Source organism: Drosophila subpulchrella, chromosome X, assembly GCF_014743375.2.
Source record: "Drosophila subpulchrella strain 33 F10 #4 breed RU33 chromosome X, RU_Dsub_v1.1 Primary Assembly, whole genome shotgun sequence".
In the NCBI taxonomy this organism is placed as follows: Eukaryota; Metazoa; Arthropoda; class Insecta; order Diptera; family Drosophilidae; genus Drosophila; species Drosophila subpulchrella.
This window is the reverse complement of record NC_050613.1, coordinates 11,123,079-11,143,268: the sequence shown is the minus strand read 5'-3', so window position 1 is coordinate 11,143,268 and position 20,190 is coordinate 11,123,079. Positions and strand designations below refer to the sequence as shown.

Here is a 20,190-nt window from a genome sequence, read left to right as displayed (position 1 = left end):
TATAAAAAATTATAGTGAGCAGGTGTTAAAACCGCCCCCCCTGGCTGCACCCCTGACCTACCGCGCGACTTTGGCTTTTAGCCCGCGTTTTGCTGGCGTTTTGTGCGCGTTTTCTTATTTGAAATCCATTAAAAGCTATTTTTGCCGCCTGCTGGTGGGCCCAAGCTCATTAGTTTGATTACTGGCGCCCGGGCGACACCTCTTCCACCCCCTCGCCAGCCTGAAAAATGGAAACCGCCCCCCTTAACCAGCGTCCATGCACAGCTGTGATAAATGCACTCGACTGACAACTAAATCACTTATGAGCGCTGCTGTGTGCGTAGATTCAGATTTATCTGTTACACATGTTCATAAATATGCGACAATATTTTTTTGTCCTCGAAGCGGCAGCCAAAGATGATCGACAGGAATATGAACGGAGAGGCCCTGGGATATATCCTACAGTCGAGGGCAAAATAATAGACGTTTTGGGGAAGGTAAAAAAAGAAATTCAAAAATAAGTGGAAAATAAACATTTTCGTATTTCATATTAGGTTATTATAGGAAGATATAAAAAATCACAAAATACATTGGAAATATTTTTAATAATTTTTGTATTTTATATTATTATAGCAAGATATACATATAAAATATGAAATAAATTATGTGATCACTAAGAATGTATTTTAAAAAACCCTAAATACAATTGCACTTGCATATGATTAGGTATATTAGTATATATTATGTGCTTTGTGATTTTTCCACTACTAGTATTTTCAACTCAGCTGTGTGGGGCTAAAATTTTTGCCCAGAAATCATGTTAAATGGAATTGCAACAGTTGTTTGTTGTTAGAGTCGAAGTGCAGCAGCTCCACTCCTCATTCCTCACTCGCAGTGCGTTTGTTTTGGCTATGAGGCATGTGTTTATTTTTTCGCAGAAGTGCATTTTTATAGACAAAGTGCTTTGGGCCGCGTCTCGCTTCCAAAAATAAAACGCATCCAAAAAAAAAAGCATAAAAAAAATAATCAAAAAATAAAGAGCAGAAAAATTAAACGCTTCTTGACAGCGCAAACAAATGAACAACAAATTAGCAGCCAGCACAGCTTCCGCTTCGATTTTGTTTTTTTTTTTTTTGGTTACTAATACTAAGCACACATTATTTTACAAAAAAAAAACGACACGTTCGGTGGCACTTTGTTATATTTCTCTCTTTTTTTTTTATCACTTGCGGGCAAACAAAAACAAATAGCATATGCGGAAAAAACCAGCGGAATACAAGAAATGTATTTATTAAATAACATTCTCGATTTCGTTTAAAATTTTTTTTTATCTGCCCCTACAAAAATGTGTACTTATTTATAGAATTTCTTTATCGACATATTTCCACATATTTATTTTATGCACAACAACAAAAAAACAACGAGGGCAAAATAAAAAGCCAAACCCCAAAACGAAATCAATTTTTTTTCCATGAACTTTGCTTTGCGGCTAGTTTAAGTTGTTTATCATAACACTAGGGCGTTGGTAAAAAAAAAATATATGAAATTAAAATATATATCTGATAAGCAATAGAGAAAACCACAAACATTTATGGAGTCCCCCATGAATGGGAAGTCATTGATAAGTCTGAGGTTTTATTATATGAATATTATACGGTTTATCTAAAGAGTTAAAACTACAAGTGAACAGAGTGCTTTAAACTTAAAAATATGAAGTATTTTTAGAACATTGAGCAAAATTTTGGACTGATAAGGGAACCGATTATTGAGCACTGGGTTTTTGGGTCCCGCATCTCGTCGACACCATCCATCCAATCATCCATTGACCAGCATAAACCGACAGTTCGGGCGTGATAGATAATCGGTTTAGAAATAATAGAAATAATCATAATTTTTCATGCACAAAATTCGATTTGTGCTTATCATCGCGTGACTGCTGCCGATTGCCCATTTAATTCGATCGCTCAAAAATAAAATATAATTATAATTTCAATACCAATTCACGCATTGACGGATGGGCTTTCTCGGCTAATTGGAATTGGAGTATATGTTTTCCATACACGGGTGATGTGCTGACGTCATAGGCAAAACCCCTATAGGGTTATACTAGATTATTTGCCACAATTTGGCTAACAGAGCCAAATATTTGGGTACACGCTCCAGGCGAAAGACAATGCGAGTATGTGTTATTTTTAAATGCAAATCGAGCGGAAAATCCATCAAATGTCTAACGCAAATGGTCTAAAATTAAACCCAGCCGGCAAGGCGGCAAAAAACCAGATCAACTGTTTAAACAACTCATCGATCCGCCTGAGAAATTTGTTGTCAAACTCTCATCCATTTCACTCGCCCTCTCTTTCCCTCATGCCCTCTTTCTCTCTTTTTCTAATCAAATAATCCGTAATCTTTGATTCCAAGGCAAGAGCTCAATTATTTTAGATTTTTTATTAATTTGATTCTCATCAAGTTTATTTGTTGCTTTTTGCACTTTTGACAGATGTCCCAAAAAACAAATTTGAATAGAAACGAAGCAATCGAAATATTATTGGCGATTATTCGAATTTAGTATGAGTTATTATGCCAATGGAGGCAAAAGTTTGTCTACAAAAAAGTAAATTATACCGTGTAGTGCTCTCCTTGAGAAAAAATCAAATATGAAACGGGTGAGGGTAAGCAGATATATACATATGTTTGAATTGCGTATTGGATTAGCTAGTGGTTTAGTTATTGAAATGGTCTTTCCACATGTCATTAGTCTCAATTCGAACACAAAAAAACGAACAGAAAGACATGCGGCTATACGGGATAATAATAATAATAATAATGCAAATACAAATACGAATACGAATATGCCAGCCGCACAATTGCAATTATTCAATTCAAATCAATCAGCACACGAATACCATAGCACATGGATTACTGGAGACATTGAGCTTAGTTTAGGACTACTAGTGCCTGCAATGATTGCTGCTGTATGCTGATGTTGCTGTTGCTGTTGTGCTTATCGTGCTGTTGTTGCTATTTGTATTTGCTGATTAAAGTGAAAAACAGTCATTATCGTGTGCAGTGGCGTGGGCAAAAGGGGTTTTTAGGTTGAAAATAGGGAGTTTTTAGGGAACTTGAAAGGAATACTTAGTTATAAGGTCTGTTCTGATTTTTACTTTCGAGAAATGTTCACCTATTCGATATCGCTTTAAATATGTTTTTTAAGATAATAATAAAATAATATATTATATATTTCTCTAAAAAAAAAACATTTAAAGAAATACTCGAGAATAAAATGCGTTTATCTCTAAAATATCATAAAAATATAGTATCATATATGATAATATTATATTATGCCTATTATATTATAATGTATCATATAATATCATATCATATATCATATTATATCATATCATATCAAATCATATCATATCATATCATATCATATCATATCATATCGTATCGTATAATATCATATCATATATCACACTATCTTTATCTCCAAGAAGCTATTAACATTGTAAACTTAAATATAAATATCTTTTACTTTGTTTTCAATTTTTTTTTTGAAAACCCCCTGGGGATCCCCTTTTTCGGTGCGCCCCTGATCGTGCAGCACACACACCCACACTTTCAGAAGCCTGTAGACACCAACCCTCTGGCTTTTTCGACCAATTGCGGATAAATTCAATTTATTTATCGCATATGGATTCTGATCAGCGAGTGTCTGAGCAGTCCGGCCATATAGATAATGCCTCTCTATCTGGCCGACCAGGCCCCTCTCTTTCGCACATTGACTGATTGCCGCTGTTGTTGTTGTTATAAGTAGTAGTCGTAGTTGCTCGTAGTTGTTGATGTGTACTTTTAGTACCTAGTATAGTTTTGTGCTGGGTAAATGTGTGATTTTGATTTTTTTAAATTGATTATTTCCTTATTTTCGTTCGCCGGGCTTTTGTTGTTGCGTGAGCTAGTTCAGTTCAATTTGGAATTTAAAAAAATTATTATTGTTGATGCGACGGCGGCGTCGTCGTCTGTGTTGCATCAGCATTATTGTTGGATTTTGAACTTTCCCGCGGCTCATTAAAGGGAAAATCGTTTTTTCCTCGTTTTTTTAATGTTTTCTATTTTTTTCGGTTTTTTGTTTGCCCCCTTAAATAAATATAGAAACATGCACACGGCTCTATCTAATTGGAGGCCATTAAAACGGTGACAAGTCGAAAATGCAATTGGCCAAAAAGAAAAACCGAATTGCCTGTGATTTATGGCCAACAAATAATCGAGCGAAGAAGGTTGGGTTGGTTGGGGGTGCTTAAATGAAAAATCTGCCAAGTCTTGGCCCAAAGTCTTGTAGCCATTAATTTTTTGTGAGGGGGGCAAGAGGGGTTTTCGAAACTCGCACGGAAAATCTCTGGCAATTTCTGGCAATCTGCAAAATTGTCAATTTCGATTCCACATCGCACCTCTGGGCCTCCAAGTCAATTACAGGCATGAACGGAAATTTAGCATTTCAATTAGCACAAGAAGCACAGACACTCCTACTTCTTCTTCACCTTGCCTGTCGATAAATCAAATTGCATTTCTTTTTATTAATTAATTTACCATTAAATTGAGTTTGCAGGCACAGGCAGTTTGCTCTTTCTTTTTTTTTTGCTTATCCCACGGCAAATGGCAAACTCGGCAATTAATAACTTTGCATTTGAATTTATTATCTTGAAGATAGTGAGTGGCAAAAAGCGTTACCAGATATTATGTATAAATTCTCTCGCAGTCATGGCTAAAGTTAAAAGTGGCTGCCTGATGTTGCTGATGTGTTTGATTAGCCTCCGTTGGCGTTTTTGTTTGCTAACCTTCGGTGCGATGTGTGTACGTGTGACAGTCCAAAGCGATTATTATGATAGATAGCCAAGTATAGAAGCAAAAAAACAAGACCAAGAATTTGCTGCAATTGCCCAGAGAAGCGGTAGTAATACGCGATTAAATATGGCACAGAAATATATAGAAAATTGTTTATTCTACGTGCCCCCCAAAAGAAAGCTAGACGGAAGCCAAGCAATTAACAAGACAATTGATTTCAAGTTAAAGGGGGGATCAAAAAAACACCCTGATGAAATGTCATTATAGCGCCTGATGCTCTGCATTTAAGTTCTTTATATATATACAATTTTAAGACCATCAAACGCAGGTCCAAAAAAAAAAAATAGCCAACGAAATTCGAACAATTAAAAAAGGCTAAGCATAAAAATCATTCAATTTGGGGCGGTAAATGGCTGGGCTTTAATTAGTTTGCTATGCTGTCGCTTCAATTTTGATGCAAGTTAACCGCGACATCGTCGCCATCCCCATCACCATCTCATCTGAACTCAACTCATCTCAACGTATCTCAACTCATCTCATCTCCGTTTTCGTCGTCGTCATCATCCGCATCCGAGAAATCTCCAACTCAACGCAAATTAAGCGTCGTCAAAATAATTGCCGTGGCTCGGTCAAAATGCGACCGCAGTCCCAGACGCACAGTGGGCGTTGTGGGGTTAATTTAGAATCAGTAGAACATGCTTTATTTTATATTACTTTAATTAAGGATGGTATTAGTACCAAAATATTACTTGCTATAGCAAATACCATCTAATATAAATCAATTTAACAATCTTAAAACATATTCCTTATATTTTCTCTAAGACTTAACCCACTGTTGGCTAAGCCAAAACCTCAATTTCACTGCCATTTCCTTTTTAACCCCCCTGCAACCCCACCTCTGCTCCCAAACAAGACGGGCAATTAAAATAAGCTGGCCATATCTATTTTTCCCGACTTCTTTTTCGGTGCTTTTTATGCATTTCCATTGGCATTTAACCCCCCCATGGCCCTCTGTGGTCCGAGCGACTACTAATAGGAATGAAATTGTCATCAAACGAAGATTGAGTTTAGAAGGAGACGAGAGCAGCAGGCGAGTTAATCGATGCACAGACAGCGATGAGGGGCTGAAAATTCAATTAGAACTTGACGCTGATGTTCAAATCAAATTAGTGTCCCGTCATAGTACTGCCGCCCCTAACTGCCACGCCTACAAAAAAATTGCCAACGACTTTCTTTGGATCGAAATAAATTTCGTATTTGCTTAGCGGCTTTTTTGATTTCATCGATATCTTCATTTTTTCGCCTTTATTTGCCCTGCCAACTTGCAGCTGTCGAGCGTATGACTTTAACCCCCCAACTGACCCCCCTCCCCTTAACCCCTTAAGTAGCTTTGTGTGTTGCAGTTGCAGACACCTGCTTAACCCCCTACTTTTTTGTTTTTCGAAAAAATCTCACTCGAAGCACACAAAAAGCTGGCAAAAAGGACAACTGCAAGCGGAAGGAAGTTGAAACCATTAGAAACTGACAAACCCCCCCATTTGGAATTTTATACCCATCCGTGCTCATATTTTCATATACATATCCATTGAGGGCTAACAAAAAATAACCGAAACATACAAAAAAAAAAGAAAGGAGAACACAAAAATGAAAGGCACACACAGAAAACAATGACAGCAGGATCATCAGACAGGATGGAGAGGACTTTCGGTTCGAGCCTTACGACTGTTTGCTCGAGAGATGTTGATTGGCATTCGAGGGTTAAGCGCAGGGGGGGGGGGGGGGCGTTGGCTTTCCTCCATGCGGGCAAAGGACCAAAAAACCAGAACCGAGAGATGAGCAATGTGCCGTGCTCATAAATTATTGTCTAGACTATGATTTTAACGTTTTTTGATTATGAAAGACCTCTCAAACCCCCCCAAAAACAGAGGAAAAAAACCAAAAAACCCATATAAAATAAAATTTTGCTGGCATATACAACCTTTTTTCGCATTTTTTTTTTGTTTTGTTTTGCGTGTGCAGATATCATATCAATAAGCAAAAGGATTAGACATGTGACTGGGCCCCAAATAACCCATGGGCCACCCATCTCAGGTCGAGTGCTTATCGACAAAAAATATATAAAAACCTGATTCAACTTTTTCTATTTTTCATGTTGTTTTTTTTTTTTTTGGGCAATATGAATAAAAGTCAAGGGCTTTTTTTTCTGTGCCGGCCAGACAATTATTAAGCAAAAGTTTAACGAATTAGAAACAAAAGTGCTGGCGAAGTGTGGGTTAAAGGTGGGCAACTTTGATTAAAAATATACACATGTCAAGGGCTGGGGGGTTAAAGGCAAGCAGCTAGCCCACTCAAGGGTTAAATGCGAGACAAGGGCAGAGGCAAAAATCCACGAAAAAGGGGGGCAACCCTTTCTCACGCACAAAATGGCAGACAATAAAATCGAAACATAAATCGAAAATTGTAAAATTCTAATAAGAAAATGCGCGGCAAAGAAGAAGATTTTGCCCCCTCTTAAATTCTAAATGATAAGGGGGGAGGGGGGCAATATAGGGGGGTCCTGGGAATTGTAAAGCTGTCAAATTTTAATTACAAAACTTTATAATCCAAAAAATACAACAACAGCGAGGGAAGGGGGGGGTTGAAGAAGAAAGGCGAAAGACGAACGAGTTGCGAATTGCGTGCCCCAAGGGGGGTTGGGGGCTTCAAACCCCCCTTCAAATCAATTCAATAACTCTGAAACTGTGTGCGTGTGTGCGTAAATAAGCGAATGAACGAATGACTGACTGACTGAATGACTATTTGACTGACTAACTGACAAACCCCCCTCTCCCCAACCCTTTTTGAGCCACCAAGACCCCACGTTTTCGTGCCAACTTCAACTTGCAAAATGTTTGATTTATGCCTTTGAATTGTTGTAAATTGCCAGGGCCTCCCCCGCCCCCCCTTAAATTTTCCGAAAAACCCCCCGCCCCAGAAAACGAGAGCTCCCCCCTCTTAAACGCCCCCCGGCAATTGACAAATAATGCAAAAATTCTGGGGAAATTACCTGCGATTTGAGGTCTTTAAGTTGATGAATTGTCTGTCAGTGGGAATGAATGAATAAGTGAATGAATTAGGCGACTGAGTGAGTGAATAAGGGCGTGCAATCAAAAGCACGGGCGAAATATTCAATTGAACTGTTTGAATTGTTAAATCCGTAAATATTCCGAGTGCCTTAGGGGTTACCTATGATAATATTGCTTTAAAAAACAGTGGCAAAAATGTTTGAATTGAATTTAAGCTTGCAAAAGGGAAGGGAAAATTCTGAAAGTACCATCTCATAAATATCATAAATACAGAAATCTTCCAGATGAATCATTTTCGATGGGGTAAAAGTCGAGGGAGGCTGGGTTGAGGTACTTACAGTAGGGACTCCTCCATATGTGACCTCTTTCGGGTTCTTTGTTTCTGCTTTGTATTTCTGTTTGCCTTTCTCCAGCTTTTATTTTTATTTCTTGTTTTGTTTTCATTTCACTCTTTTCTTGTATTATTTTTTCCATCGTTTCTGTTTGCGCTCTCGCTCGTCATATTCTTTGTTATCTTTTGTTGCAAATTGCCAACTTGGGCATTGCCAGTTGCAAAAATGCAACATCCACAGCGATACAAACAAACAAAGGCCTTGGCGTCAAAGCTCTGGGGTGCACTTGGCAGACTTTAAAGCTTCCTCCCCCGGCAAATGCCCCCTTTTTATCACTCGAAGGCCCCGTGCCCCGTTCTCGTACCCCTTACCGGCCATCCACAGCCCGTCGAAACAGCGCGAGCTATACTCCTTTGCCAACACTTGAAACAATCAAAAATCAATGACAAGCTGCACGGCCAAGAACGATCACTGAGAGAAAAGAGATAATATAAAGATTATTAAAAAATATTTTTAGAGCTTCTTAAAAATCCAAACAGAACTATATTTCACTTTATTCTTTTAAATTTAAAATAGAACAATATCAAATCTTAAACAAAGTTCTAATAATTTCTAATAATTGTTAAGTAAATATAAAGTAGGTTAATACTCAAAACCATAGCTGGTATCTACCGATAATACCATTTTTTTTTAAATTTTATAATCATAAAAGTGAACTAAATATAGTGTAGGTTGATATTCAAAACTATAGCTAGATATTCACTGATAATAAATTTTTTTTAATTTTTTTATAATCATTAAAGTGAAGTAAATATAAAGTAGGTTGATACTCAAAGCCATAGCTAATTATTTACTAATAAAAATTAAAAAAAAATTTTTTTTTTATTATCATAAAAGTGAAGTAAATATAAAGTAGGTTGATACTCAAAACCATAGCTTATTATTTACTGATAATACATATATTAAATTTTTTTTTTATAAAATCATTAAATTTTCTTCCTGTGTGCCCCATAAAATTCAGCAAGGAGCGCCTGAAAAAAAACCAGTTGACGACATTGAGACGAAGCTTCTTCCCCGGCTGTTGCCTTTTACTCATTTGTCTTTTGGCTTTTTGGAAATTAACAACAGAGTCAACCCCCAGCCAGCCTTCCAGCCTCCCCCACTGCCACCTGATGTTGATGTTGCCGCTGGCAAAAGTTACCCCTTTTTTATATGCGCTATCTCTATCCATCACTCCACATCCACATCCACATCCACTCTCCCTCTGCTGCCAGTCATATATATATTTTAAAATTTTTATGCCCGAATGAATTTTAATTCCTTTGACGGTTTTTGCCTTTGCCATTGGCAGCTGACGGCCTAAAAGTCTAGAACAAAATACAAAATACAAAAAAAAAGTAGAATACAGAAGAGAATTATTTTATAAGCAAGCCCTGAAGAGCTTCGTTGCGAGAGTGTGTGTGTGTCTTTGATTGCTTATTGTTAATTTGTATTTGTAGATTGGTGTCCCTGTGTTCGTGTGGGTGTGTGTGTGAGATGCTGCTGCTCGCTGATTAAACCCTTTTTTTACACCCCCACCACCACCCACTCTGTCGGTTGAAAACCCTTGCCTCATGTGGAATATACATATATATGTACAGAGACAGACTGAGCCATAACCTTAATTCCTTTTGGCATTTTATGCTTCCTTCTTCTGCACTTGGAGAAATGTTTGTTGGTTCTTAAATATGGTACTCTCGATATAAGAAAAATTTCAAGAGGTACCCGTTCTTGATTATAACTACTTTACCTTAATGCATAAAGTTAAAACTTTTTCTCTTGATTAATATGTATTTTTAATTTTTGTAATAGTTGGAATACTTGTTGGTCTTGTAGGTTTTTTATTTAATTATGTTACTCTTCATATAATACAAATTTCAAGAGGTTTTCGTTCTTGATTATAACTACAATACCTTGATGCATAGAGTTAGGAACTTTTCTCTTTATTAATTTGTGTTTTTAATATTTTTTTTATTAAATTTATAGTTGGAATACTTTTTAGTCTTAAAGATTTTTTAATTATGGTACCCCTTTATATTAAACAAATTTCAAGAGGAGTTCATTCTTGATTATAACTACTATAACTTAAGGCATAAAGTTAAGAACTGTTCTCTTTGTTAATTTGTATTCTTAAAGAGATTTTATAGTTAAAATACAATAGTCTTTTAGGTTTTTTTAATATTGGTTTTTAATAATATAGTTTTTAGGCCAATATTATAATATTTGTTAGGTATTATTCCCTGTGTAGGCGAATCTCCTGCTGCCAATTGTGCTACGTTTCTCGTCTTTTGCCTTCGAGTGTTTGTTATTGTTGTTTCAGATCCCAAACTCTCCTCTTGAAAAACCCCCAAACCTCTCTATCTCCAGGAAAATCCCCCCATATATGTATATTGACTGCTTTGTCAATTGTTATGCAAAAGGGTAAAACGAAATGCACGGCGGAATGAGGTACTTTTCGGCTGCTTGGCAATTTTGTTAATTACAAATCGTTTGCTTTTCGCTCGCTGCTAATGTTCCACATTCCCGTTCTATCAATGCGTAAGGCAAAAATTATTACCCAAACTAGGGAAAATCCAGCAGGAACACAACTCTCCGGTCCAGTCTTTTGTCCAGCTTTGTGGGTTGCCTTTTTTGGGGAGTGAGTTGGGAAAAATGTAAATTTTCATAATTTCACAGTCAATACAGGAGGCAAAAACCAACACAGGAGTTGGAAAACCCCCTCAACCCCCCTTCCAAAAGTATTTGTTATAGTTTGTTTGATTGCTGTTAGATGTTACATATATAATAATAAACCCCACCCACAGTTTGCAGCCTCATCAACCACAGAAGAGTTGCAGAAAGTTTGTGCTCAAGGGTTGAAAATGATTTCTACTGTCTATCTGTGTGTGTGTGTGTGTGTGCTGTTCAAAATCCAGAAAGTTGATTTATCGTTTTAATATTTCTTCTTTTGGCCAGGGAGTTTTTCGAAAATTTTGTGGAAATACGATCAAACCCAATGACAGTATTTCGCCCCTTAATTTTTGGCATACAATTTGCATATTTGCCAAACTTCATTGTCATTTCTGTTTTTACTAATTAAGTTTTTCGGGCTTTTGTTGCCAATTTTGTATGATTTAAGCTCAAGGAATTGCAGATATATTGGTACAGTTGCCACATGTGAGGACAAGCTCATCTTTTCACAGAAGTACGTGAGATGAAGATGGAATCTACCCCGCGACTTTCGCTAATTACGTTTATTTAAGAAAGCTGAAAAATTTCATTTTGCAAAAGGGGCAAAAGGGGGTTGTCTGCCAAGCAGTTGGCAATTAGGAGAGCCACCCCCCCATGGGCTTACCGCACCCATAAGATTTTTATGCAATTAATTTGAGTCGTCGTTTGTCGTCTTGTCATGTCTCTACTTTCCAAAAAGGGTGGCTCTTTCGTAGTCTCCGGTATCCCGTATGCTAATGAAAAATCGAACACGCATGCCAGCATTTTCGTAGACCATCCTGTCATTCCAAAAACCCCAGACCCCAGAACCCAAAACCCTAACTTAAACCCCCAACCCTTATCCTTTCACATATCCTGGGGTCCTTTGATTGATAATAGAATTAACCGGCTGGCGGCTGTTTTGCATTTTTCGGCATGCCACATGGCCATACACGCATGTTCTTGATGCTTTTTTAATGCCAATTATGTGCTATGGTTCTGGCCCATTGTTTATGGCCAATAATCATCAGGGGCCCCTCCACAAATATTGATAAAATAGACACATGAAGTGGGGCCCCATGTTGGTTGGTTGCTGGTGTTCCCATGTTGATGAAATTATTGTTTATGCCCATGTTCGACACAAATCACGCAATGACACGCAAATTCGTAGTTAGAATTATGTTGATTCCACAACTTATACATTTTGCATATGGGTTAAAGTTGGAGCCCACAACAACCGCTCGATATGGGTAGTTTTCTTCTAGATCAGCTAAATATTAAAAAGAAAAATTATTTGATTGATTGGCTAATCAATTTTCATAGGGGTTTAATCAATAATTAAACTTTTTGCTAGTTTGATAAATTCCAACTTTGTCTTTCAGGTAAAGTTTGTGTGTTTTTGGGCCCTCTGGCAGATGCGTCAATTAAAAACCGCGCCATAAAATTAATTTTAATCACATAATAACAAATACACACACACAAATAGATGGGGGCGGGACACGCCCACCTGGCTGTCATTAAAAAATTTCGTTGCATACCACACGGCGCTGTCGAAAAACTTTATCTTGTCAACTTTCACCAAGAAAATAAGTAGGGAGGGGGGGGGTTATTTTAGAGTGGGGGTTACACGAAAATTAAGAAAAGGGAAGAAGAAATACATATGTGTGTGTGTGTGTGTGTGTTGTCGACGCACTTAAGAAAAATTCCCTTGTCAAATTTGCCAATTATCATATTTTCATCAAACAAACAAAGTTCCCAAACAAAGCCCACATCGGCAAAGCCTTGGGGGTGTGGGCCATTCGCTGGGCTGGGGCTTCACTGTACCTGGCGGCATTTGGCGGTTGGGTGGTTTGTGCCCTGGTGGTGGTACATATCTGCTCCATACACACCACCCACATCAGCATCAGAGTCCCTGGCAATCACCGCCGAGCGACATTGACGTCGTTGTTAATTTTATTAAAAATTATTTTATAACTCTCGAGAACTTTTCACACACACACACACACACCACACACGCACGTATGCACATGTGAGGAAAATGTGAATTTTCCCAGAAGGTAAATGGGTAAAACACAAGACAACAGCAATCAATGGGAAATGGCAATAACGTTAGATAAGGGTGGATCTATAGGTATTTTCTTTTAATTAAATAAGTTACAGATGTATAATAGATCAGGCACATCTATGGGTTGATTCTTAAAGTATTTATATTTTAACGGAGAAAATTATATCTTAGAATTATAGTTAGTTGTTATAATAAATGAAGCTATAGTATTTTCAAACATAAAATGGTTATATCTTGGTATTCAAAATTTGTATAGCTTATATATAATATATTAAGCTGCAGAAATTTTAAGTGCAAGACTTTGTTTTATAACTTAAAAGATTTATATTCTTTAATGGAGAACTGTATATCATATCATATATTATAAAATTTCCTATACCTTATATATTATATATTAAGCTGATAATATTTAAATGCAAGTCTATAGATGATTAGATCCTATCTTAATAGATCATATTTTGATAGATCCTATCTTAATAAATCATATCCTAATCATATCCCTATCCAATCATGATATATCCTATCTTAATAGATCCTATCTTGATAGATCTTATCTTAATAAATCCTATCTTATGATAAAAGTCTTAATAGATCCTATCTTAATATTATAGAGTTTCCTATAACCTATATTAAATCCCCATGTTTTCCCTCTATCCTTTTCAGATTAAAGCACTTCTGGACGAACTGCAACGCCTGAGGGCGCTGGAGCAGACGCACCTGGTGCAAATCCAGCGACTGGAGGAGCACTTGGAGGTCAAGCGGCAGCACATCATGCGATTGGAGGCCCGTCTGGACAAGCAGCAGATCAATGAGGCGCTGGCCGAGGCAACCGCCTTGGCGGCAGCTGCTGCCACCAACAACAACAACAACAGCCAGAGCAGCGACAACAACAAGAAGCTGAACAGCACCACCAGTGGCGGAGCTCCACTGGATGCCTCATCATCCATATCCATTGGCGATCTGCCGGAGGCCACAAAGGCACCGATTGCACCAGCGGAGGATGAGGACGAGGATGAGGATCAGGCCATGCTGGTGGATCCCGAGGAGGCGGAGGTTAAGCCAGAGGAGCAGCCGCATCATCGCGAAGAGGAGGATGACGAGGAGGAGGAGGAGGCCGAGGATCGGGAGGCGGTCAATGCCACCACAACCGATAGCAACGAGCTCAAAATCAAAAAGGAACAGCAGTAAGTGTCCAGCACAGCCGAGATAATCTTGTGAAAAACACATAATATTAAGTTTAATTTGTTTATATTTGCCTTGATTAAATCGGAAATCATTTCTCTTAATATCCACTTGCAGCAGTCCGCTGGATCTGAATGTGCTCAGTCCGAATTCGGCCCTGGCCACTGCCGCTGCGGCCGCCGCTGCCGCCGCCTGCGCCAATGACCCCAACAAATTCCAGGCGCTGCTCATCGAGCGGACCAAAGCCCTGGCCGCCGAGGCGCTCAAGAATGGCGCCAGTGATGCCATCAGCGAAGGTGAGTCCCGAGTTCGCGTTGCAGTTATCAGCTGGGTTATGTTTTTGAGCAGGGTGGATCGTTATTTAAAGAATTGGTGCTAAAAGTACAACAAATATATACAGACAACTTATAAGTTGTATAACAAAAGTCTATTAAATGATTCTTTAACTCAAAACATTGAAACACAAACAAATTTTTTTACTTTCCATAGAAATTTTTTTTTTTCAATTAAACAATATTATAGTTAATTATTGGCAAGTTCGTATTGGTGTTTATAAAGCAAAATTTAGTAGCTTACCTTGAAAAACTTAAAAAATTTTACTTGTTTTCAATAAAAAGAAAAAATTGTAGGCTTAACAAATATAACATCTTAACTATAATAGGCAAGTTCATTCATTTTTATAAAATTATTTTCTTTTTTAAGTTACATAAACTCCTTTAGATATCGGTCCACCCTAGTGCGTACTGTACTTCCGGTTTGTCTTGCTGCTGTTTGCCTCTCCTACTTCTTGTTCTTCCCACCTCCATCCTGCTTCCTCCGCCTGTCCGATATTTCTTGGTTTATCAATCGCTTTGATTTGAAACCGACGACGACTACGTTGTATTTCTTCGTTTTTTTTTTCTTTTTATGGTTTATTTAACCGCTTATCGCCGGCGGAGGATAAACCGTCCAAAGAAGAAGAATAATTATATCTGGGTGGTGGAGGGGGTGGACATTGGTAGGGGGCTTTCTTTATATAAAGGCAGACGGCGCCAGATTTTATGGGCCAAAAAGGCAAACAGCTCTTATATTTTTTCCTTTTTTTTTTTTTCTTACTTGCCTTTTATTTCCACCTCTGACAAAATATTTGCATCGAGCGAATGTGAGCGTTCGATGGTTATTGTTGCTCTTGTTGTTGTTTTGTTGATATCAATGTTATCGTTGTTGTTGTTGATGTCGAAGTTGTTGTTGTTGTTGTGTTCTGCATGTTTATCGATAGCAGAACGACACACTCCATCTCTCTTTATCGCTATTTTCAATCATAAATCGTTTTTATATGCCATACAAAATATATATTATATATATATTATACTCCAACACACCAGAGATTCTTTGTTATTTTGTTGCACTAAATTGGCGAAAAAAAAGAAAGAAATTCGAAAGTAAAAAATTCAATTAAAGAAAAAACAAAGAACCGGCTAAAGACAAATTTTGATTAATTTTTGGCGTTTTGTTCCTTGGATGTTGTTGACCAAAATATCAAATTATGATCTTGCTTTCAAAAGCAGCAACAACAAATAGCCCAATTTGTTTGTTGTTATCCCCAGAAATCAACCGAAATGAAGCAGAAGAAGAAGAAGAAGATGATGAAGAACCAGCAACTGCAGCACTTGCAACACTGGCCACACATGCCACACCTGCAACACTGGCCACAACAAGTGATGCAACACTGGCCAACGAAAAGGAAACGAAAGTTGGCCATGAAATGGCGCCCAAACAGGAAATCGAAGAAGTGGATGATGAGGAGGAGGAGGAGGATCCGGTGATCCTGCCGGAGCAACTGGTCAACGATTATTGGCGAAGGGGCTTCGAGTCGGGGAATAATACAAATAATACGAATAATACAAATGCCAGCCAAGGGAGCAAAACGCCAACAATTTATCAAAATCTTAGGGCCGAGCAGCAGGCACAATTGCTGCCGCCACCGCCACCACCGCCCCCGCAGCAACAGCAACATCTACACTTTCCACAGCAACAGCAACAGCAGCAACTGCAACTGCAACAACAACAACAGCAGCAACAACAACATGGACCATCGTCCACAGCCTTGCTTAGTCAACTGGTTAACTCAACATTTTCCAACTCTTCCAACTCTTCTCGCCTAGATGCCCACCACCAACAACAGCAGCAGCAGCAGCAGCAACACCACCAACAGCAGCAACAGCAACACCACCAGCAGCAACATCACCAGCAACACCACCAGCAGCAGCAACACCTCCACCAGCAGCAACATCATCATCACCTGCAAAACAGCGGCAGCAACAGCAATCCAGCCACCAACGACAGTTTGAACCACCATCATGGACACCATCTGCATGGCCATGGCCTGCTGCATCCTTCGGCGGCGCACCACCTGCACCACCAACAGGCCGGCAACGAGTCCAGTTCGAATTCGAGTACACCCACTGCGGCTGCCAACAGCGGCAGCAATGGCAGCGGCAACACGAATGCCACCAGCAATGCCACCGCTCAATTGGCCGCCAGTTTGGCCAGCACACTGAATGGCAACAAATCGCTGCTCCAGGAGGATAGCAATGGTTTGGCCGCCGCCGCCGCCATGGCCGCCCATGCCCAACATGCCGCCGCCCTGGGTCCAGGATTCCTGCCCGGTCTGCCGGCATTCCAATTTGCCGCCGCCCAAGTGGCCGCCGGTGGCGATGGACGTGGTCATTATCGTTTCGCTGACTCGGAATTGCAATTGCCACCGGGTGCATCGATGGCCGGGCGTCTGGGTGAATCCCTCATACCCAAGGGTGATCCCATGGAGGCCAAGCTGCAGGAGATGTTGCGCTATAATATGGACAAGTATGCCAATCAGGCACTGGATACCCTGCACATCTCGCGGCGAGTGAGGGAACTGCTGTCGGTGCACAACATCGGGCAGCGACTGTTTGCCAAATATATTTTGGGGCTGTCGCAGGGCACCGTTTCGGAGCTGTTGAGCAAACCCAAGCCGTGGGACAAGCTGACGGAGAAGGGACGCGATAGCTACCGCAAAATGCACGCCTGGGCCTGTGACGATAATGCCGTCATGCTGCTCAAATCGCTGATACCCAAGAAAGGTGAGTGGATTAGCCTGTAAAGCGGGTGGGTAGAAGGGGTAAAGAAGGGGTTAGGGAAGGGGATGAGAATGTGTTATGGAAGGGGTTACGGAAGGGGTTACGGAAGGGGTTAGGAAGGGGTTAGGGAAGGGGTTGATATAATATGAAGGGCTTAGCAAGTTGGACAGGTGGGCATTGCCATAAAGTTTCCCGCTTTCTGCCCAACTAAATTAGTGAAAAGGATGTAGAGGATATTTTGAAAATATTTAATTACTAACTAAAAATATTTTTTTTAAATCATGATTATATTTGAAAAAAAATTCAAATGAAATTCAAAAATTTAAAAAGAAAATGAATTAAATTTAAAAATGTATTTATTGGTATCCCCATTTAAGCTTATGGTTTTCTAGAATTCTTCACTTATCAGTTCATTGAACTAGTTTCGAAACCAAACCCGATTCAAACCGCAGGCCATAACCGATTGAGGAAAATCCTTCAACTCGAACTTCAAACGATGTCCTCGCTCTGTCCCCTCTCTTTCTTTGGCTTTCTCTCTCTTAATTTTTTTTTTATTTTGATTTTTTGCGGCTTTTGGCGTTTTTCATTTCGTTTGGCCGGCGGCCAAAACATTAAATTGTGAAATTTTAATTATTTTTGATTTTTGCGTATAATCAACGTGCCAACAGCAGCCACACAGCAGCAGCAGCGACAAACTTGACGACGCCATTTTCTGGGGGAGGGGGGGTGGCTGGTATGGGCTGAGACTGCCAGTGGCGGGGGCCAGGAGGGGTGGGCGGACCAAAGAGAGACATTTGCGGTGCAGTTGGAGCGGCCATTTGCCTGTCGCCATAAATTTCGGCAAATTCGCACATTAGGCGTGAAAATGAACAGGAATTCGTTTCATTTTGTCTCGTTTTTCGATTTTTTTTTTTTGCTGTGTTTAGTTTAGTTTTTGGTTTTCATTCACAGTAGATCCTAAGAACAGCATTATAATGGGTACATATCTATAGAGATGTCTAGAAACAAGAACTTCTCAGTTTTATACTTTTAATATACATATCTTCAAAGATAAGATTTTTTTTCTATTATTTTTAGGAGTCACAGTTGAACATTATTTTGTATCTAAGCCCCCCTTCAAGTACGCCCCTGTCTACTCTTGTTATCTAGTTGTCTTGGTTTCCCGCTCCCTTATTGATTAGTCATCAATTTTATGGCCGGAAAACTTTCTGACGGCGGAAAAAGCGAAAATATGTCAATGCAAAAGTATGTTTAAAGTGCCAGCACGCATTGGAGACCCCCCCTCTCTACACATTTTTGCCTACGCCCCTTTCTCCTCACCTGCCACAAAGTTAATCAAATGTGTGTGACTGTGCGTGTGTGTGTGTGTTGGTCTAAGTGCATGCAAATGTTGACAATTAATTTATGACGATTACTCATGGCAGCTAAACTAACTGTGACTGTTTATAGAGAGGAGTTACTGATGGCAGGGCAGGGGGTTAAAGTTGGCCAGCAGAGGGTTAAGGGTGGCAGGATTGCGGTGGGCCAAAGGCTAAAGTGCAACAGAGGTTATCCTGCAGTTTTTTAGTTACCCTTTGCTAATTATGGGCAAATATAAAGTTGGTTCTATAGGAACCTAGTTTGGAATTTGATAATACAACAATTAATTCTGTGATATTAGTAATAATAATATAATATTTCTATTATCTTGATCTTCGATCCTAATTTTTTCCAAGTGAACTCTCAACCCCCCCCCCCCCCCCCCTAACTTGCGCGCCCCTGTCAACTCTGTTGGTTAACAATACTTTGAAGTCATTGTGGCAAAAGTTAACCCAGGATGCGCGTCAATGAATTTTGAATTGTAATTGTTTAAAGCGCGTTATGAACGAAACGGTTAAAAAGGGGGGTTAGGATGGTGAAAAGTGAGGTTATGGTGGTGAAAAGTGGGGTTAGGGGGCGTTCGACGCGACGACTGCCGTGACAATTGGTCTGTGAAAGGCTTGAAACAAAATACAACAGAAAAAAATCATAAAAAAAAATAAAATACAACAAAATAAGCATACATATAGCGAACAACGTGAAGTTGAATTAAATGTAAACAACAACCAGCGATGACGACAACAGCAACAACAACAACCAGAGCAACAACAATAACAACAGCAACAACAAATACCAACTGCAACTGACTTCAACGAGGCATGCAAAACGCTGACGTGCCGAGCGTTTGAAGTCGTCTTTGTGGCTGGCTAAAAGGGGGTGAGGGGGTTTGGGTGGCATTTCAGGGTGGCAGTGGGTGGTTTAGGGTGGTCTAGGGTGGTTGCCTGGCATAGGGACAGAGCACCACTAGCTTGACGCAAAAGTTTTTGCGTTTTCGGTTTGTTTTCCCTATTTCTTTGCCGGCTTCTATTTGCTTCCTACTTTTTTTCTTCCTTTTTTTTTGCATTTGCAACATTTGACGACAATTGTTGCATATTAAAATGCAGTCGTAGGGTGAAAGAGTTCAAAACAGGGCAATATCGATAAAAGGTTAGGGGTTTAAATTTGCCATTTACATTGGTTTTCAAGCTAGGCCTATAGAAGATTTAATAGTTAAAATTTGACTTGCGAGGCTATATCTTTCTTAATAGTTTGATATTTTATGGGATTATGCAGGAAATTTTGCTTTTATTTTTTTTTAGTAAACCCCCCTTAGTAAACTTTGCTCAAACCACAAACGCACAAAAAACTGTTGACAGGACTTTTGCAGAATGTTAAACAGAGGAAAAAAACCTAGGAAAATAGGAAAGACCAGGGGCGAGTTAAGTGCTCAATTGAAACTCGTTTAGCAGGGCGCTCAAAGCCAAGGCAAATAAAGCGAAAAAAAAGAAGAAATTACGCGGCGTATACGTAATGACAAAAGCGCCGAATGGAGATGGGAGTTTTAT

The 20,190-nt window shown here is 39.3% G+C and overlaps 1 protein-coding gene across 3 annotated transcripts in view; it reads left to right on the top strand.

The window, feature by feature from the left end:
* The window catches only part of LOC119558326 (homeobox protein cut), a 74,514-nt gene that overhangs the window by 43,569 nt on the left and 10,755 nt on the right, over nucleotides 1–20,190 (top strand). Inside the window, exons 3-5 of one of the 3 annotated variants that reach the window (XM_037871744.1) lie at nucleotides 13,671–14,191; nucleotides 14,307–14,485; nucleotides 16,334–17,290. In XM_037871744.1, coding sequence (XP_037727672.1) covers nucleotides 13,671–14,191; nucleotides 14,307–14,485; nucleotides 16,334–17,290 — 1,657 coding nt within the window. Of the gene's footprint in view, nucleotides 1–13,670; nucleotides 14,192–14,306; nucleotides 14,486–15,775; nucleotides 17,291–20,190 lie in introns of all 3 variants that reach the window. The other 2 variants (XM_037871743.1, XM_037871746.1) reach the window with 2 other exon arrangements.